Source organism: Arvicanthis niloticus, chromosome 1 (genome assembly GCF_011762505.2).
Source record: "Arvicanthis niloticus isolate mArvNil1 chromosome 1, mArvNil1.pat.X, whole genome shotgun sequence".
In the NCBI taxonomy this organism is placed as follows: domain Eukaryota; kingdom Metazoa; phylum Chordata; class Mammalia; order Rodentia; family Muridae; genus Arvicanthis; species Arvicanthis niloticus.
The window spans coordinates 38630269-38652379 of NC_047658.1; the positions used below are offsets into that span (position 1 = coordinate 38630269).

Sequence of the window (22111 nt, forward strand, 5' to 3'; positions counted from 1 at the left end):
AATACTTCTTATATGCTGTGGGGAATGGCTTATCCATGTGTACACTTGGTCATGTATGTGGCGGGTACTGACAAAGTGCTGTGTGAAGTGAGTTGTATGAAAAAGTGACTTTCTTGTATCTTAATCAGAATGACACTTCTCAGTTTTGTGGCCCATGCATTTGTTGATGCAGCCGTGATACTGGTTGGAAGCAGGGATACAGTGAACATACCTGTCCATAAAAGGTCTTTGAGTATTCTGTGTTTAGGAGGGCTATCTATGTCTGTTTTTAGTTTCTCGAAAGTGCCTTTTATTCACAAAACCAAAATAGAATGAATGTATACCACAAAGTCAAGTCCACTCATAAAGTGCGTGGTGCGCTGTGTTTCATTTTATAGTTTTCTGTTTATTTGTTTATTTTGTGGCTGAAGCTGGGCTCAAAACCCAGTAGTCCTCCTGCCTCAGATTCCTGAGTGGTGGAGTTATATATAGGTCTGCCCCACCATGCCCAGCAACTTTTTGTTTTTTTAGTTGTAACATAATACAACATTTGTTATCATGGCTGTTAGTTCAGTGGTGTTAACTGTCTCTGGAACTTTTCTTACAGGAGATTACATTTTCCCCTGAAGGTGTTCTGTTAGAATTAGTAAGGTAGGACTGGAAGGCAGAAGAGTAATATCCCAGATGAAATAAGGTATCTTGGCATCAGTGAGGCAGAACTAGCATGGTGGCTTGGCATCCAGGAGCCAAGGAGAAGCTCAGCTGCAGAGGAGAAAGTAAAAGTGCTGAGGGAGGAACAGCACACTTAGGCCCTCGTGTCCTTTGGCAAAGGCTACATGCCCCCAAAGCTCTAGTTAAAGGGTCAGCAGACTCTTTTCTGAAGGGCCAGATGGTAAATACCTCAGTGTCTGTGAACCATTAGCTCCATAGGACCTGGGTTAGTGAGACTCCGACTGTGGACGTATGCCAGCCCTGCTCTGTGTGTGTATGATGTTGAAACAGCCTGCAGTTACCTACTGCCAGCTTCCTTATTGAGGTTCTTGGTTCCCTAGAGCTCCACTACCTTACCAGAATGGGAACAGTTACATAAATATATGATATAACTGTAATCATGGGTTTTTTATATGAGATATTATTCCAAATATCTTAAGAATAAATTGTTAATAGGGCATTACAAAGGAAGAGACAAACCACTGAGACACCCAAGAAGTGCAGTAGAAATAGGGAAATTTCTACATTGAATATAGGCTGAGTCCTCTAGGGATTCCAGGTTGGCAAGGCTGTTTCCCAGGGCGTGGGGGTGTGGTCTGGGTTCTTGGCTCTCTCCTGTGACATTCCCTTGTTGGAGATGAATGTCATGGTTGCTATGATGAGACTCTGGCCCAAGAGAGGAATAGGGCCTCAGGGTTCAGAGGTAGGAGATGTGTCCTTTCTACTCACATTCCACTGGGGGAAGAGTTGGGCATCTGGTCACACCTAACTGAACATGAAGTCTGGACAGACCTTGACCATGAAGTAACAGTCTAAATATTTTAAGCAGCCTGTGCTCTCTTTTGTAGATTGAAGTTTTGTTTCCTAGGTTGCAAAGGCAGATCAATTGGCCACAATTTATGCCTGTGTACCAAGGTCAGGTGCTTAACACAGTTGAACAGTGCAGGTTAATTGGATTTCAGATTTAAAAGTCTTAATTTTGGAATAGACTTTTAGCATCTCCATTCCAGCAAGTTGGCTTTTAGAAGCTGGTCATCAATATATTCTGTATGTAGTTTTGGTTTTGTGTGTTACAATTTAACATAAATTTATAATTTGATATTCTATAAATGACATAATTTGGGGTTATCCTTATATATATATATGATGTAAATTTTTCTATTCTGGAAAGTCATTCTGACTGTAATAACAGATGTGACAAGTTGGGAATACTCTCGGAATATAAGCTAGTACATCAGTCCAGATGGGAATGTTCCGCACAGGGCGTCTCCCTTTAAATTTCTGTTCCGTGGTTTCAGCTTTCCCTTGTAACAGAGTTTGGGAATGCATTTGTGGCGAAGGCTGTATTTGGAAGGTTGGAAGTACTTTATTATTAATCACACCACACTGATCTCAAAAGAAAAAAGACATTTAAATGGGTCCCACAGTTAGATCTTGCCAACTTCTTTGCGAAGAATCAACATAAAAATTAGCTTAGGAGTATTTATATAGGTATGTACTTAGGTAAATCAAAGATGGAAATCATTAAAATGAAACATGCTTTGTTCCTTTTCATCTCAGGAAGTTGCCTGTGGTTCACTGTTAGCTGCTAGGGTTGCATACACCCAGTGTGTGTGACAAGGACACATGAGGAGAAGCTAAGGCAGGCATTCACATTTGGATCACGGCTCTCCTGCTCGTTCTAGTTGACTGTTGTACAGCTCTGTGTCGTGGATCTAGGTGTAGAATACTGTTACTCACTTGGTTGTATGGTTCTGATTACTTACTGCTCGTTCTAGTTGACTGTTGTACAGCTCTGTGTCATGGATCTAGGTGTAGAATGCTGTTACTCACTTGGTTGTGTGGTTCTGATCACTTATTTTGTCATTAATTGCATCTTAAAATACTAATAGTGGTTATTCTAAGTAGTAATTCTGGTTAGTTCTGGTATTTCTGGAGTTAATGTTAGCTTTTTGCCTCTCAAAGTTTTTATGGTTTCTGTTGTTAAACATGAATTGACTATTGCTTACCCCCGTGGGCACCCACCCTCATGTACTGCATACAGACATACAATTTAAAAAAAATCTTTTAAAAATGTAAATTTTTTCAGTCCATGAGTTTGGGAGGTCGTCTCATCTTCTCATTTCTTTAGTTTCTTTCTTTAGTGTTTTACATTGTTCATTGGAAAAGAGTTCTCACATCCTAGGTTTGCTTTATTCTAAAGTCTATAAATTTCTCCTTTTTTGAAAAAAAGTTTTTTCCAGCTTGATGGAATATAAGTTTTTAAAGATGTATCCTAAAGGCTTCCTTTTCTACCTCTAATTTGGTTACTATGGATCTTCCCTCTCTTAGTTTGACTACCAGTTTACTGATCCTGTGTATCCTTTCAAAGACCAACTCAGTTTCCTTGATTTTTTTTTTAATTGTTTTTTCTTTTCCATTTCATTAATTTCTGCTGTGATTTTGACTGTTTCTCTCCATATACTTACTTGAGTTTGGCCTGTTTTTCTTTTTCCAGAAAAAAAATCTTATTATATCTACCCTATTTTACATGCACGTAGCACTATTTGATAACTGACCATGGATGGGATATCAGGAGCTGAGTGTGAGGAGGCTCAGAAAGATGCAGCATTTTTTGTCTGTCTTAGGATTTTACTGCTGTGAAAAGACACCGTGACCAAGGCAACTCTTATAAGGACAACATTTAATTGGAGCTGGCTTACAGGCTCAGAGTCAATACATTATCTCCATTGTGGGAAGCATGACATCATACAGGCAGTCTTGGTGCTGAAGAAGCTAAGAGTTTTATGCCTTTATCTGAAGGAAGCCAGGAGGAGGCTCTCTTTGACACTGGGCAGAGCTTGAGGGTAGGGTACCTCCAAGCCCCACCTCCACAGTGACACACTTCCTCTAACAAGGCTACACCTCCACCAATAAGGTCACACCTCCTAATAGTGCCACTTGCCATGGGCCAAGCATATTCAAACCACTACACCTTCTTCAAATGTAAGTCATTCTCACAGGCTTCATGAGTAGCCCATGTTTTAAATAGTATATGCTTACTTTGTATCTGCATCTACTTTTTATTTTACGTATTCATCTCTATCTATCTTACGTATCTATCTTTTTTTGAAAGAAGGTTTCTATACTCAAGCTGGCCTGGAATTCAGTGTGTAACCCAAGCTAGCTTCAAGCACATGGCATTAATGTGCCTAAGCATGTTAACTGTTGTGATTACAGATGTGAGCCACTGCTCTCAGCTCTGCTTTTTATAGTTATACATAATTGATACTGACTGACGAAATCAAGATGCCATGAAAATGGAATCGGTTCTCTGTGCTGTTGTTACCCTGCCGCTCCCACCATTTTCCATGAGAGAAATTGTTCCGGTCGTTGGCTGATGCATGGTTTACTTCTTTGCCAGTAATCTTTGTGCTTTCTCTCTTATAACTCATAGTTTTAGTGTATCTTTTTATTTAGCCAGTACTGCCTGCGAAGTTAGTTATTGTTTGTTTAGGGAAATTAAGATGGTCAGAAGTAGAGTGTCATAACTAAACACTATGATAGGTTATGTGGTGTAATTGTTTTTTCTGTTTTAGTATCTGTTAGTGTTTTCATTAAACATCTTAAAGATTGATTTATTTTTACTTTATGTGTATTAGTGCTTTGTGTGCATGTCATACCACACATGTGGAGGTCAGAAGACAGTTTGCAGGAGTCATTTCTTTCTTGCATCATTTGAGTTCTGGGGTTCAGACTCAACAGTGAGCACCTTTACCCACTGAGCCATCTCACCAGCTCAGAAATGATCTTAAAGTGTTTTAAAATAGTATTGTAAGTGATGTAACTTCCTACACATGCATGATCATATGTGATGTAACTTTCTACACATTCATGCTAAGAATCATATGTGATGTAACTTTCTATATATGCATACTAAGAATCATATGCTTTATAGCTGTAGACTTAGAAACAAGGCCACATTCCAGGGCTGGAGCTACGGCTCTGCATTTAAATTTTGCACTGTCTTCTGCCATTGATACCAGGCATATATGTGGGGTACAAACATATGCAAGTACTCTCACATACAAAAAAATAAACTTTTTTTTAACCCACCTTTCACTTATGGACTCCCATTTTGTTTTTGTGAAGACAATTTAGAAGACAGTTCATAAGATACAGCTTATGAATCTGTTCAGAGCCCTGGGACAGAAGTATATGAGCTCCTGTCCTTTCAGCCCCCTTCCAGAAGTGTATTGCAATAAAATGGTGGCTTTTAAGATGCTCCTGTTTATTCTCTTACCCCTCATGGCTCTCAGTGTTTCTCTTCCCACTGCACTCCACATGCGAACCGAGTGGAGACGTGGGATCTAATTGAATGTAGAGATAGAGGCAGGGTTAGACAGTGGCATGCGCAGGGACTGGAGATAGCTAGCATGTCAGTGGTTCCTTCCATTGCATTGAGGGGCTGGAGCACTGGCTGGGGGTTAGGCTTAACTGTGCTTGGTGGAGCTTCATCTCAGTACACAGTACCAAATGTAAGCAGGGCTATAAGGTCAAAAATGGCTACCTAGATAGTTGTCTTTGTCATGTAATTAATCTGGAAGGTAGAACTCAAACTGGGTAATGAAATGGAGTTTAAAAACATAAGTTTCTGTGCTGCTTCTCAGGTAAAGCACCTATTTAAAATGTGTGTGTACAAATGAGCAAGATGAACAGAATCAACATGCGTGATTGCTTGAGGGGAGATGGGCTTACATAAATGAACTTTGTGGTTTCTTCCTTTTGGTTAGAAGCACTAGGCACAATCCATGGATTGTTAATAAAACATAAGCTACCCACTTGCTTTCTTTCTCATTTGAAACTTAAGAGTAATACTTTTAGTAATGACTTCCCCATGGAAGTCTCCGTTACCACACAGAATGCAAGCTCCCTGCATTTGAGTTCTTCCCATTTGGACAAAATACAGGTCAGTCTCTGGTTCAGGTCTAGGTGGGCATCTGAGTGCAGATGCGCACAGAGAAGAGCAGCAGCAGGAAGTGTACTTGTCATGATTGTCCTTTCATCCCGGAATCCCCCATTGCTGGGACTCTGGCTGCCCACACACAGAGCAGAAGTGATTGCGGTGTGGGCTCCACAGCCCAGAGAGTGTGTTTACTTAGGAAAGGTACACATCACCCAGCATGGACGACTGGCTCTGCTTAATGCCAGGAATGTTCATCGTCCACATCACATAGGTCGCTTTTCAACCCTTCCTAAACTCTAACCCAAACTTAGAGATCCTTGAAGCTCATAAACTTTTGTTCAAAATTTTTAAGTAGCATTCCTCACTGAAACCTTACTGCGGATGCTGTTAAAACCTGTATGTGTCTGATCTGGAGCCTCATAGTGACTCCAACAAGGAGACTGCCATGGTGCTTTTGTGTGGTTGCTTGTTCCTGGAGCTAGCCCTGGCTACTCTTTGCTCCTGGAAGTGCTGTTACACAGAGATGGGGTATGAGTGCCCACTCTTTAACTCCCTTCCCTCTCACTGCCTGGAATCTCTGCTCGGAGTCCAGGCTGCTGAAGAGGCCTTCTCTGACTCACAGGTGGGAACCCATCTTTGCCATTGTTTCATTTCTTTGTAGTTCTACAAAGCTCTAGTCATCATCTGAAATGTTACTAGTTATTATATGAGCTCTTGGAAAGCAGGCCATCACCTCCTGCCCTCTGGGTGGACCCAGGTCTGGAGACCTGCTTAAGTGGGTTCTTCTGATTTCAAGGGTCAGCCCTGACCAAGCCAGGCAGTAACTGGGTGTGTTCAAGGTGCTGAATCCAGTATAGAGATATCACACCCTTCATGCAAAGCATGGACAGTAAGTACACACCTCACAGGATGTCATTAGTACATGGTGGCAAATGCTGGATATAGTTCCTCAGACATGTTACCTGTTAAGGTTCCTTTATAGAATGGTATTAGTTATTTAACTTCAGTTAGGGTAAGGAAACAGTAATGACCTTGAAAAAACAAAACAAACCTGAATGGTTACAGAGCCAACTGTCATTTCCAAAAGTTTGTCTCCTGTGAAGCCAAAGGCTGTGTTGGATGAATGTGACCTTCTGTCTAGCATACACACACATTCTCAAGATGACACATGTGTGCCCATCACACTTGGCCATCTCCCTGTTTTGATTGGTGTTTTCCTCGTGGCACAAGTGTCTTTTCAGCATCTTTATCCTCCCATTGTATGTTGTCTTTGACCACTTTTGAGTTGGGTCTCTTGTCCAGCATTAGATTCCCTGAGGGTGTGGACTGGGACAGTAACTCACCCGGTAAGTCTTACTCAGATGTTTCTCTTTGTAGCCCTGGCTGGCCTGGAATTCACTGTGTAGACTGGGCTGGCCCACAGAGATCACCAGACTCTGATACTGTCTTTTTATGATAGAAGTTTCTGACTTTAATAAAACCTAGTTTATCAATTCTTTCTCTTTTAAGAATTGTGGCTTTGAAATTCTATCCAGGTGGACATTGTTGAGGTAACTAGATTTTTCTCGTGTGTGTTTTCCTTTTAGGTCCCTGATCATTTTGAGCCACTTTTTGTAAGGAGTGTCTACTTTCATTGTTTTGTGCATGTGAAAGTGCAGTTCCGGCAGCATTTGTTGAATTTCTCTTTTGAATGTTGCCTTTTTGTCTTTGTTGGTTGCCTGCATTTTTTTGTTTCTTACACACACACACACACACACACACACACACACACCCCACATTCATATATTTGAAAATAAAATATAATTATGCCATTTCCTCCTTCCCTTTCCTCCATCCAACCCTTCCCTCCGATTCTTACATACCTAAATATAGAAATACAACCTATTTAGTCTGTATAAAGTTACTTGTATACATGTGATTTCAGGGTTGACCGTTTGGTATTAGATAACCAATTTGGAGGCTTTTTCTCTGGGGAAGACTATTTCTCACTCTACATTTTTTAGTTGCTCGTAGTTCTTATGTAGGGTTGAAGCCTCATGTGATTTCCCCTGGCATATCATCATGTCTATTGGCTCTGTTCTTATTCAGGTCTTATTTATGCAGCCATGATGATGAGATTTCATGGGTATAACTTGTAACATTTCTATGAAATGCAGTCTCACAGTAAGCTTCCTGTTCCTCTGACTCTTAGACTATTTCCATGCCTCCTTTTGATGACTGAACTGTGGGTACAAGACTCACGTTGTAGATCTGTCAGTTGGGCTGGACGGCCCATGGTCATTAGTGTTCTGCATCTTTTGATATGACTGAACTGTGGTACAGGACTTACATTGTAGATATATCAGTTGGGCTGGACAGCCCATGGTCATTACTGTTCCTCACTTAGATTGGTTTTGTTTTTCTGTGATGGTTTCCATATGTTGTAAAGAGGGATTTCCTTAACAAGGGTTGAGGACTACACTTATCTGTGGGTATAAAGACAAATATTTAGAGTGTAATTAGGAATTATTCTGGTTTAATAGAATGGTAGCTATAGGTTTTCTTCCAAGATTCACAACAACGCCAGCCCTAGGTACTTAGTTAGGTTTCCAGTACCAAGCATGATTTCCCACTTGTTGAGTGCGCCTGAAATCTAATTAGAGAACTATTGGTTACCACCAAGGTATAACGCCTTGCTCTTCATTATTTTAGTTCATAGGCTCATAGCTGGATATGACTGTTGGTTTCTTCCCTCCCATGGAAGCTTGCAGGATGCCTTTTAGTACCTCCAGATCTCATATCTAAAGGACATGGGCTATATATAGACTTACCTTCCACCTCTGGGAGGCAACCCAGGGCAACATAGTAGCTTATTTACAGGGAGTCTCTTACACAGCCCTGCCTAGGTGCTCAAAAGAGGGGTTTTCATGCTTGTTGTTGAGGTCTTGTTACATAGTAAATGGCTTTTAGGGTGAGCATTGTCAGCCCAGATGGAAACATTTTATTTAAACTCTGTGTGTGCATGTGTGTGTATACCCACCTGTCCCTACCCATGCTGGGTAGAGACACACATCAAATGATGGGAAGTATTTACTGATAGTTCTGCTCTTAATGCATGAAATTGAAAAGAATTTTTGAGGTTAAAAGCTGGAGTTCTTTCCCTACAAGCTGTTTGGGCAACCATTCCAGTATGTCAATTAAAGAGACAAGCATAAGAAACTTAGTGTGGCCATGCTGGTGAAAAGGAGCAAACGATGAAGGAGTTCAGGAACCCAAAGTCTATCTTTGAGGTACTGGCATTGCCCTAGATTTAAGTAGAGGAAGAAATGATTGCTCGAGGGGACAAGATGCTTCTTAAAAAATGGTTTGCTTCTGCTCCGGAGTGCGGAGTCGGCCCCCACCGTTCTCTTGTTGAAGACATCCAGAGCAGGCAGAGGAAGTGGTGAGGAGATGACCTGTCTTTTCGCCTTGGGCCAAAGTAAAGCAGTGTGACTGACACAAGACAAGGCAGAGATGTCCTTAAACACTTCTAATTCCCCTGTTAATGCCGAGTGAGGAGAATGCCCTGGCAAAATTAGCTTCTAGGTGCCTGTTTCTAAACTGAGTGAGGCATGTATCTCGTTTGTGCTGTGCTTCTAGACTGCAGGACAGGAGACAGGTCTGTGATGTGCCTTGACCTTGTAGACCGTAGTATTTGACCTATGGATTTTCTTTGTCTTTTATCTTTCTCATCCTTCTCTCCCTACTACACTTTCTAATTTGATAGTTTTCCACAAAAGAACTAGAGTTCTGCCTTCCTTTAGATCTGATCCTCCTGTGTGTTTATGTGTCTGCTCTCACCCTCATCTCCCTACTCCACTTACCCTGTAACTTGTGTTCCATTTGGATTTTGTTTTGGCAACTCCTGCTAGAACTGAGTCATTTAATTATACAGAGATGCTTGCTGTGTTGCTACCTGACCCATATTGACTAGGGTTATTACACAGGGCTTTGAGGAAGCTGTGAGGATTTGATCCTGGCACTGGGTAAGTTATGTTAAGGCCCTTCCTAGGTACCCTTTCCAGCAAGCCAGGTTCCACCTTATCCTTTTTCTTTGCTGGGCCTTTGAGATTCTCACTCTGTACAGTGACACCCAGAAGGACGTAGAGTAAACACTTGATGTCTCATCTGCATAGGACTTTTCATTAGAAGATAGTTCTGTAGATAATTCATTCCATGCTTCATGGCCATGATTGCTTCTTTAGTTAATAATGATGATGGGGTAGGAGAGAAAATAACAAACACACATTTCCTCTGACATGGAATCTGACATGAAACCAGAAGGGGTGTAGTATACTCTAGGAGAAGGAAGATTATACTCACAGGGCCAACGAGAACAAGAGAAGGGCACTGGAGGGTGAAGATGAGCAATGTATAACACTACATTATACAATGTCAGGTGAAGCCAGCATTGCCTACACTAATCAAAGTAAAAGTTAATAAAAGACATGATGTTTGAGAGCTCGGGTGACCAACAGAGATGGAGTTCTGTGCAGTTTTCTGACTGCAGTGTTATCTTAATGTTACAGTAGTCATGTGGTTACTTAAACCAAGGGACCTCTACTCACAAAACCTTTTGTTTTATAGTCCAGTGCTGTGTGTGCTGCATTACACAAGGATTTAAGTCCTACCATCAGCTTTTGTTTAACTTTGCCAAGCTCAATTCTCAGTGACTTTGAAATGGGCCAGGCTTCTCTACTAAATATTCAGATTTCAGAATTGGAATCTAACCAGTGAGGCTCAGAAACATAGTTCACAATTTTTACCATTACAAGTCCAGTTTAATTGTCACGGAAATTTCAGTTTTATGAATGAATTCTTTCAAATGCAAAGTACATACTCCTTGAATTTAATTGGATGAAAATTGGCAATACAAACACAAAATGAATTAGGGAAGAACTAAGGGGGATGTGTAGGACAACCGTATGTCTCAGGAGCCTGGAACAGCTTAGTGTGTGCTGGACTGCTGACCTAGTTATTAACATATGCCTGCTTTCAAAAGTTCTGCTTTGAGGTGTGAATTATCTGGAGATGCTGCCCATGACTGTGTAAGAATATTGTTTTGAATATTTAAAATGTGGGAGTGGTTATTTAAATTATCATTGTTAAATTAATATTGTTTTGAAACCATTTTTTAGAACAAAAGGATAAGAACGTTTTGCCTAATGGAACTCTAATCCAGACAAGAAAGTGTCCATCTGGAGCAGCCGATAGCATACTGATGTACTGTATTTAATGAGGCGCCGTAATGTAAACAGCCCACAGGAAGAACAAGGGCCTAGTGAGCATGTTGGCATTTGTTGCGGAGGACATGGGATACTTGCTAATGAAAACTCTAGAAGGCATTTGTTAGGGAAGATTAGATGTGGGTAGTTGATGGTTGTTCCCAGCTGTACTGGAAGTTCCTGGGAATAGCATGACCTTGGAATTACTCCTCTTCGGTTTACAACCGAATGGCACAGGATCCTGAGATATCTTAGAGCAGGGAGATGCCTCTGCTGGAGCCAAGATGGTAAGGTACTTTGTTGAACAGAGAAGAAGGGCTGTTTCAACACTGGAACTTAGCCCATAAGTTTTTAAATGTTTTAAACATTTACAAAGGGTTCTGTGACTTTTAAAATAAGGAATAATCTTGTAATTATTAAATAACAGATTTTCATTAGCTAATTTTTTTTTATTAAGTACCTTTTAACTTTCTGTTATAATATTCTTTTTTTGTTTGTTTGTTTTTGGTTTGGTTTTGGTTTATGGAGACAGGGTTCCTCTGTGCAACTCTGGCTGTCCAAGAACTTTCTCTGTAGACCACGCTGACTTCTAACTCATAGAGATCTGCTTGTCTCTGCCTTCAAAGTGCTGGGGTTAAAGGCATGCACTACCACCACCTGGCTTTACAGTGTTCCTCATAACATTTTAAATTATAAATTACTGATATACTGTGTAATAATAAAATGCTCTTAAACTCCAAATTTGGTATGTGTGCACATATTTACAAATACATATTTCGACAGTTTCTGACTGTATAGCCTAGATTGCCTGGCCTTCCTTGAGTACTGAGGTTACAGATATGCATCACCATGCCAGGGATTGCCTGGCCCTCCTTGAGTACTGGGGTTACAGTATCACCACGCCAGGTTGGCCTTACCTTGCTGTGTATACCGAGGATGAACTTGAACTTCTGATCCCCTTGCCTTCACCTTTTGAGTGTCAGTGTCATCAGTATTCATACCACGTCCAGCTTTGTGCTGTACTAGGATTGAACCCAAGGCTCTGTGCATCTTAGTCAAGCATTCTACAGCTTAGCCTCTCAAAATGTTTTTGTAACAAAAGACATATTGCATGTTTGTCATTCCTGAGGTATAAATGAGCTGAATGAATCTCATAGTCTTCATTGTTTTTATTTTCTAGAAAAATTGGAGATTTGGTTTTTTTTACAGACTAGAGGCTATTAAAGAATATGTTGTCACCTGTTAGGCTCTCCCAGCGCCAGAAGCAATGGCTGGGAAGAACTTCCGCTTACTTCAGGGCAATGGCAGCTTATTTGTATTAGCAGAAAAGTAATTCATATAATTATGCTTCTTTAGGGTAAGAGTTTTTAGCCCGTTGAATTCGTGAACTTGGCTAGAGTTCAGAAATTAAATCTAACTTGCATTTTTCCTGGAGATGAGCATTGGACTAGCCATAACTTGACAGAAAGGAAAATGAACAGAAAATAGCGGTGTTGTCCTTAGTGACCAGTCTTTTCTCACTGAAGTGTCTTTAAAACCATAATGGTTCCATTGCATCACTCACACCCACAACGTACTCTGTTCAACTCAGTTCTGTGAGTTCTGTTGTTCCATGAGAAAAGGTTGCACTGTGTAGCCCTGGCCTGGAACTAGCCTGCCTCTGCCTCCCAAGTGCTGGGATTACAGTCATATGCCACCACACTGGCTCCCAGTCAGGTGTTCTTAAAAAGGGAAGACACTCCAAGCCACAGCAGAGACACTAGAAACTAGTGAACTAGTAAAGAAACAAAAAATAATTTGAGAACTTTGTGATTGACTCTAAAGCCAAATACAGATGGCTGAAATATGACAAAGGCACAGGCCAGAGCCAAAAGCCCTGAAATCAATGGATATGTTCACATGGATTAGTGACTCTCTCAGTCCCTACCCTATATAGACCTGGCAGGATGGGGATCAGGATGAGGCCATCAAGATCCTCCCTCCCTCCCTTTCTCCCTCCCTCCCTGCTTCCCACAAATGATTTCTGATCTTTTCTAGCCTAGTTTTTGCCTTACTCACTTTTTGCCTTAGGTTATACCTTATAATCCTTGTTCTTAATTTCCTGGGGTTTTGTGGGTATGTGCATGCCCGTGTGTGTGTGTGTGTGTGTGTGTGTGTGTGTGTGTGTGTGTGTGTGTGAAGGTATATATGTACGAAGGCCCAAGGTCCACACAGTATCCTTCTCAAGTCTCTCTTACATCTGTTGCACTGAAGTAGGGCTCACTGGTCAGCTGCTGTTTGGACTAGCCTGGCAAGCCAGCTTGCTCTGGGATCCTTAGTCCTGCCTCCTGCTCACTGACTGCTGGTGCTACCGTACCCACCAAGCTTTTAGTGGGTTCTGGCGATCTACACTCTAGCCCTTGTATTTATGGACTGTCCTACCTCCAAGCCCTCTCTCTATTCCTTGTTCATTTTAAAGGTAACATACCTCTAAATAATTTTTTTTTTTTTTTTTTTTTTTTTTTTTTTGGTAAGTCTGACAAACATTTGATGACCTCTCCCCAACCTCACCACTCTGAGAATTAGGAGTGATTGCCTGCCTCTCAACCTAAGCCATTCCCGATGAGGCTTTGCACAGGGTTGAGGTGGCAGTTAGACAAGCTGATTGAGTGAGTGTGCCAGCCAAGCCCATCCATGCAGGTCTTAGCATAGCTGTTAGCACAGTTGTTTGGAGGCCCATGCCCTCACTTGCTGCATCTGCTTCCCTGTTTATTTCATCCCATCAGCCTTTCAGAAATCAAAGAACTTCCTGAAACTTAAGATTATTCTAGGAGTGTGTTGCATTTCCCTCAGTGTATCAAGTGGATGGCTTCTTTGTGTAAAAGTTTTGTTTGGTTGCAGTCGCAATAAATATACAAAAGAAATCCCGTGGACAGCACAGGGCCCACTAAGCCACCTGAGCGTGGACTTCCTTACTGCTGTTGCTCACTTTCTCCTCAATCCCACTTTTTGTAATTGTAATGAACTTACTTGTTTTAAAGATAGATATGACACAAGATTCCCTCCAGTCAAACTTTTGGAGTTTAGTTAGAAGGCCCCAACTTTAAAAGTCTCGGTCTATTTTAATGCTTCCACAGCCTCTTAGTGAATACTGTCCCCCATATTGCTATCATTATAAATAGCATAATAAATCTTACCTAGACTCTAGAAACTGAGAACATATGGCAAAGGACAGCCTCCAAGACACTTTAGAAATGTGTTATCCTTGCAAGTCTGTAAGAAGCAACCGGCCATACAGAGAAAACCAGACACCCATGGGAGTATATTGCAAAGAGGGTGTCCAATGGCACCCACCTTCCACATGTAGGATGTTGTCCAGATAGAATAAATAAATTATAGTAGGAATTGTAAGTACTATCATAAAGACAGTCTGAAGGACGTGTTTTTCTTTTAAAGTGCTCCTGCTCTTAGATTTGGAAATATATCGTGGTTAGAGGATTCCAGCCTTATCTGGATGCGTTGTTTGCCATATTTAATGTATCACATCAGCCTTTATCAGTGATTTAACATTGAAATCATTCAACAACTTCTCAATATCTTCTATGCTTAAAGGTTTAAAACTCCATCATTAATCTGTCAGATATATATTAAGCATCTTAAAACATATCAGGCCCTAGGTTGGGCTCTGGAGACGAAGTCAATAAACATCAAGACTTCCTTGTGTAGTCATGCTGGATTGTGCCCCTTGTTTTTGGATCAAGTGTTACTGTCTTCTCTCGTGTAAGAGAGGCATATTCTTCAAAATATTCTAGGAAAAGAAAGATGCAAGATAAATATGAGCCTGTATTACCTGAAGATCTTTTCTTTATCCTTTCTGGATGGATAGTTTAGCTGGGGAGGTAAATGTTCATTGAGGATGATACTCGCTTTCCCTGCTTTTGAAAACATTGTTCTAGAAGTAGTATCTACATCCAGTAGCATTCTAGGTTTTGATTATTTGAATGCGTATGTCCTTTCCACTTGGATTATTAAAGAAGTTCTTAAACTGTGTGTGGGGCGGGGAGCAGTGTGATGCAGTATTCTTGTGGATGTCAGAAGATAGCTTTGTGGGGTTGCTTCTCTCCTCTTCTGCCTCAACATGGGACCCAGAGGTTAGACTCGGGTCATCAGGCTCACCTGGCACGTACTTCACACTGACCACCTTACCAGACCCCTTCTTTGAGATGTTTTTAGTTGTTTTGTCCTTGGCATTCAAACTTGCATTCCTTATGCCAAGTACTTAGGTCCTGACCAGATGCTTAGGTCCTGGGATTCTGAATCCATTTCCCTGTTACCTCTCTAGAATGATTATTGCGTTGTTATCCCAGGTTCCTTGGGAGACTCTTCACTATCTTGAATACTATTCCTCTTTTTATCTATTGTAGGCTTAATTTTAAGGCCTTTTCTCTGTTCTCCTTTTCTGTATTAAACTTCTCAGGGTGGACGTAGGTTGTTATAGTTTTCCCTTTATTTGCTGCATTGTTTGTTTCTGTCTTGCCCAGTGGCATCCTTAGCTGATGGTCCTCTTTTTAAAGAGTGAATCATAGGGCTGGAGAGATGATTCAGTGGCTTAAGAGCACTGGCTGTTCTTCCAGAAGTCCTGAGTTCAATTCCCAGCAACCAGTGGCTCACAACTGTCTAAAATGGGCATGCAAGGATATATATAGATAGAGCACACCCACCCACTCCCCCCCACACACACAGAGAGGCTCTTTGAGGGATGAGGAACGGGGTCTGTCTGTACTAGATGGCAGGGACAGTTGAGGAGTGGGGTCCTGCTACCTGCTACAGTTCAGAGGCTCATTGCACTCTGCTGTCAGCCTCACACCTTATTCCTCCTTAGGCACTCAGTTACATTTTTATGGTTGTGGTTGTGAGATTGCTATAGCCTTTAATGGCTGCACCATCTCTCCAGCCCTCAGTTAATTTCTAGGAAAAGTAAACTGGAGTTACATGATTTAGAATCGAGAAGTGACTACAAACAAGAGGAAAAGTAGCCTATAGATAATCAGTTCCCTTCAGAAATAAGTATTGCAGGTGGTGAGCATTGTCTTTAGTGTTGGAATCGATCTCTGTTACGTGCCAGTCCTAATTTAGTTACAACTCTTGGTAGATACTCCCTGGTGTGTTTTTTACAAAAGTGTCTCACCACACCTGTGTAGGTAACAGAGCAGCTTGGGATGTGTCCGTGCAGATCTTGGTGTCTCCAACTTCTCTTCTTTTTGCCTCTGTGGTTCCTGACTGTGAACAGAGAACTTGGGGATCTTGCTGTCCTACATCCTCAGCTCTTCTGTTCTCCCCATGTTCCCTGCCTCACGGCCATGTCATTGTGGCACTCAAGCTTAGAGAGTTGTTCTTCAGAGCAGGCTATTGGCCTCCGTCCTCCTTCACTTGATCTCTTATTTCCCTGGGAAGTAGGGACATCTCTCAGGTACAGCATCTTCTCTTGACCTGGTCTCTTCATGTTGTGTGTTCATTATTTTTATGCTCCTGTATTTTCTTTCATAGAGATATTTGAGGGCAAATCATGCAAGTTCTGACACCCATATTTTATCTATAACTCTCCAGTTACCTTAGCAGAATGCTCCTTTAGCTGCTGTGTTGGGCAATTACCATCCAGACTTGAAACTGGATTCAGAGGGAGAGAACCCCTGAGAGCCTCTGGCAGGGAGAAGAACTGCACATGTTTCATGGTTTGGCTGTTTTATTCTTGGAAATATCATCTTTCAATAATTTTTGATTTTTCTTCATTTTGTTGTTTAAGTTTGGAAGTGATAATCAGACAAAATGGCAATAATGCAGGTATTGAAGCAAATGTATATCCACTGGTCCCTGTGGTCCCTGTCCTGGAGCTTTGCAACTGATGTTTACCATGACAGAATTCTTCACAGGTGAAGTCTGCATGGTACCCAGTCATGAGAGCCATGTCATCTTAGAGTTGAGAGCAAGGTTAGAGACTCAGTTACCTTTGGGGCTTATGGTTATAAAATATATTTATAAATATGAAATATGAAAGAATTTTAGCACCTATAAAGAAATTTTCTAAATTCCAATCATCAGTTTGAATTCTGGAGTCTGTTGCTATGGCGCTGCCCTACAGTTAGAAAGTGAACTGCTGCCAAGTTTAGGAGGCCATCTCATCCTAGCAGCTGGACACATCTGCATTTGCTTTTGCCAGTCACTCCTCTGGCCCAAGCATGTGTTGGGGAGGAGTGGGATCAGGCAGTGTGCTATGTCTCTGACTTTCTCTCAGCAAGCCCGAAGTCTTTGTCTGCAGTGGGGAGCCTGAGAGGCACAGTAGGCAGTGCCCACTGTGCACTATGATCCAGTTTGCTAAGCAGCAGCAAACAAAACCCACCACATACGCTGGGACACAGAGCACTGGTTCCTCTGAGCACATGAGAGTCACAGTCGCTCTCTGTCCTCCTGATTAGATGGACTCTTTTTAAATGCTTTCTTAATTTCTTTTAACTTTCATTTTATTTATTTATTTATTTATTTATTTATATTTTGAGTCAGGATCTGATTACATCTCTACTGTCCTGGAACTCACTATTAGACCAGACTGGCTTTGAATTTACAGAGATCCATCTGCCCCTGCCTTCCATGTGCTGGGATTAAAGATGTTTGACACCACATCTGGCCGTCTTTTTTTTTTTTTTTTTTTTTTTTTTTTTTTTTTTTTTTTAAAAGAAGCTTTTGTTGTTATTGTTGTTCAGAACAACAGAATACCTAACCTGCAGAGCTTTGCCCTACAGACCCAGAGCTGTAGCCCTTATAATTTCGGACAGGGTCCTTAGCCCTTGGGGCCATTCATTGGCTAATGTCTTGTTGAAATGTTATATTAAACCGTTCCTATCCATTAATTTCTGATCTCATGTGTTCCTACTGACCGGGTAAGTCTAGACCTTCTGTGTGCTACCCTTATCTAGAAAAGCTTCTCGTTTTCAGATTTTGTGTTTAGAGTTATTGGTTGTTTGAGGAGATGTAAGGATGGAGTGACACTTACTTATGCAATTCTAAGCCAGAGTCTTTTCTTTCCTTAACAGATGCAGCAGCTTTTTTACGAGAATTATGAACAGAACAAGAAAGGGTACATTAGAGATCTCCATAGCAGTAAAATCCACCGAGCGATCACCTTACACCCCAACAAAAACCCACCCTACCAGTACAGGCTACACAGTTACATGCTCAGCCGCAAGATTGCTGAGCTGCGCCATCGCACAATCCAGCTCCACCGGGAAATCGTCCTGATGAGCAAGTACAGCAGCACAGAAATCCATAAGGAAGACCTCCAGCTGGGCATCCCACCCTCCTTTATGCGCTTTCAAGCCCACCAGCGAGAGGAGATCCTGGAATGGGAGTTTCTGACTGGGAAATACTTATACTCAGCCACTGATGGCCAGCCTCCCCGGAGAGGGATGGACTCAGCGCAGAGGGAGGCCTTGGATGACATTGTCATGCAAGTGATGGAGATGATCAATGCCAATGCCAAGACCCGGGGCCGCATCATCGACTTCAAGGAGATCCAGTATGGCTACAGACGTGTGAACCCCATGTACGGGGCAGAGTACATTCTGGATCTGCTGCTTCTGTATAAGAAGCACAAAGGGAAGAAGATGACGGTCCCCGTGAGGAGGCATGCATATCTGCAGCAGACCTTCAGCAAGATCCAGTTTGTTGAGCATGAGGAGCTGGATGCACAAGAGCTGGCGGACAGGATCAACCAGGACTCTGGGTCCCTGTCATTCCTGTCCAATTCCCTGAAGAAGCTTGTTCCCTTCCAGCTTCCTGGATCCAAGATGGAGCACAAAGAGCCCAAAGAAAAGAAGATAAACATTCTGATCCCTTTGTCTGGGCGCTTCGACATGTTTGTGAGATTCATGGGGAACTTTGAGAAGACATGTCTGATTCCAAATCTGAACGTGAAGCTGGTCATTCTGCTTTTCAATTCTGACTCTAACCCTGATAAGGCCAAGCAGGTTGAGCTGATGCGAGATTACCGAGTCAAGTACCCTAAGGCTGACATGCAGGTTCTGCCTGTGTCTGGAGAGTTTTCAAGAGCATTGGCCCTAGAAGTAGGCTCTTCCCAGTTTAATAATGAGTCTTTACTCTTCTTCTGTGATGTGGACCTAGTGTTTACAGCGGAGTTCCTACAGAGGTGCCGAGCCAACACAGTGCTGGGGCAGCAGATCTATTTCCCAATCATCTTTAGCCAGTACGATCCAAAGATTGTTTATAGTGGGAAGGTTCCCAGTGACAACCATTTTGCCTTTACTCAAAAAACTGGCTTCTGGAGAAACTATGGGTTTGGCATTACTTGTATTTATAAGGGAGACCTTGTTAGAGTGGGTGGCTTCGATGTCTCCATCCAAGGCTGGGGGCTGGAGGATGTGGACCTCTTTAACAAGGTTGTCCAGGCAGGGTTGAAGACGTTCAGGAGCCAGGAGGTTGGAGTCGTTCACATCCACCACCCTGTCTTCTGCGATCCTAATCTGGATCCCAAACAGTATAAAATGTGCTTAGGGTCGAAAGCATCAACATTTGGGTCCACGCAGCAGCTGGCCGAAATGTGGCTAGAAAAGAACGACCCCAGTTACAGCAGAGGCGGCAGCAACGGCTCTGCCAGGACAGCCTGACTCTGGCCCCACTGCAAAGGATGCTTTTAATTGCCTAATTTATTTTTAAAAAATTTTTGTATAATCAGTTTTTGAAGTCCATACAAGGATATATTTTCCAAGTGGTTTTCTTACACAGGATTCCTTTAAGATTGAGCTTTTTGAACAAAAATGTGATCAATGTTTGCCTTTGAACACGCCTTGCTGAACACTATGTAGCACCGGCTTAATCCTGACTTGAAGCACACCCGATGAACAAAACTTTTATATGAGAAGTTTTTGGTTTTTACATTTCTTTTCCAGACAACTTCCCTTTCTCTATTGTCCTAAGGCAGGAAAGGAGAACATTCCTAAGAAGAGTTATCATTGTGATAAGAACACTGTAACCCTGGTCGATGTTCTGTGAAGACTGAACCTGTCTCTGGTAAACCTTCTGCTGTGACTGTTAACCTGTTACCTTTGCACAAATTCCACCTTTTTCCTTTTTTTTTTCCATCAGTTTTTTTTTTTTTTTTAAAGCCATTTGAGTTCCAATCACAAAGTAAGGAGACATGATAGTAGTTCCGTCATCACTCTCTCCAGGACAGCTTTCCAAATTTATTATTCCCCCACTGTGCTCCACCCACTGCGGTCACACAGGCTATTCCAAGCGGGTGATGGAGGGAAGCACAGATGTGCTGACCCCACTGAAATCCTGTGGCCTAAAGGGACCTGGCACTGAAGTCCAAGAAGGACTTGGCATTTTCTCTGCCCTGACCTTTCTCTTTAGAGGGCACAGTATTATTTAGGGTGACAGAATGGCTGTTAGCAGTGTAACGGATGCAAGCTAAACAGACAAACCCCTAATGGAAATGTGAGGGAAGCTGGGGCTTTGTTCTCTGTCCTGTGCTGTGGATGGAGATGACTGCTTCGTTTTTAATACTGGTTTTTCTATCTTGTTATCTGAAATACCTTTAATTTATTTAATACCCATTGTTTAGATCTCTGCCATTTTGAGTACTTGTCAGTTACTAGTATTTATGTGTACCATGAGTGTGGTTAGAATGTTTTATTTGCAGTAAACTGATCTCCAAAGATATCCTTTTGAAAACACTTTTTCTTCATCCTTAATTTTTACATTCCCATCTTACTAAAGATTAAGTGTTCTTTGATAATTTTGGTGCTCATGTGTTTTGGGGACAAAGGTGAAATGAGTTTGTTGTTACACCAGAGTGTTTGTTTTCAACTCACAGATCCAATGTGCCTTAATAATTTGTTTTCATTTAGACTTCAGACAGTTGATAGATTTGCCATTTTTAATATACATCGTTGGAGATCTGCTTATTTGTAAATAGCCTATTGCACATTCGAACAAATAAACCAGTGGACAGTATTTTTCTATTGTACTTTGCAGACTCGTTTTGTCTCATTATTTTTGTGTTGGTTGAAGACTTGAGTTAGATTTGGAGAGTAAAACATTGAGGCACAGACTTCCGGCCTTTGCAGTTCCTGAGTCAGTGCTTCTGGGGCTGCAGGGGGCGGGGAGGGGGTGGCATGGACCGAACTCCTCAGGGAGGAGCTGCTGACTCCTGTGTGAAGACCAGAGGGCTTCAGACCAGGCCCAGGACCCTTTCTGGCTCCTGGCTACAAATACGCTTTCATCAGCCCAGGGGATCACCTGCTAAGCAATATCCCATGTAAAACCATCAACACTAATAGCTTAGGGTTTTAGGCTCAGGCTAGCCAGGGAAAAACTTGCACATCAGTTGCGGTAGAATTCAGAAGTCAAAAAGTGACCTCTGGTGCTATTAGCAAGGTTCTGTAGATGACAGTTACACCCTGAGAGAGGCATCCACAGTGCGACGACACTTAAGTTCAGAATAATGACATCATGCTCACAGAATTGCTGTAATCTGCCTAGTTGCCATTCAGTCTGCAGGCTATTGGGTTTGCTTGTCTTTTCTTCATGGAGGAAACCAGAGCCTTATGTACTCTCCAGTGAGAAAGAGCGCCATCCACAGCTTGATGCTGCTGCCCGTTGTCTGTGCACTGGTGTTCTGACGGCACACTGTATGCCTTGGGGCAGGGGACAGACAGCAGAATGCCACCTGGTCAGACTCGCTCCTTCCTCCTCTACCCCCACTCAACCATCTACTACACTTCTTGGTGACATTGCTCCCTAGCTATCTTTCAGAATGCTGTTGGCCCCTTTCCCAGTGCCCTGCCTTTGCTAAAACCTGTGATATCTGCTGTCCCCCAAGTTCAACTCTTGTCCCATCACTCCATGGTGTCTCCAGAAGTATTTTCAGTAATTCCTCCTGTCCCAGGCCCTCAGTGGGCATACTGCCTGGTGACCTACTCAGGACACCTCCTGTAGCCACACCAGCTCTGTCTCAGCACTGTAGGCTGGTAGGCTCTGCCACTCTGAAACACCCCAGCATCTACACAGATGCCGCCTTAGACCCTTCCACATGGAGCAAATGTGACTAGCTGGACTTAACCCTTTTCTCAGGTCATGTCTCCCTCATTTGAGCTCCTGGAAGTTGCTCCTGGGCTTCTTGATATTGCTGGTTACCTGGTGTTTCGGGAACTGTGCCACCTGGTCTTCTCAATGGAAT

General features: G+C 42.2%; 1 protein-coding gene across 1 annotated transcript in view; it reads left to right on the forward strand.

Annotated features, from left to right (window-relative positions):
- The window catches only part of Chsy1 (chondroitin sulfate synthase 1), a 57615-nt gene extending 36716 nt beyond the window's left edge, over positions 1-20899 (forward strand). The window contains exon 3 of the mRNA XM_034521080.2: positions 17946-20899. Within this exon, the coding sequence (XP_034376971.1) occupies positions 17946-19535 (1590 nt within the window). The 3' untranslated portion in view covers positions 19536-20899. The remainder of the gene's footprint in view (positions 1-17945) is intronic.
- The last annotated feature ends 1212 nt before the right edge of the window (positions 20900-22111 follow it).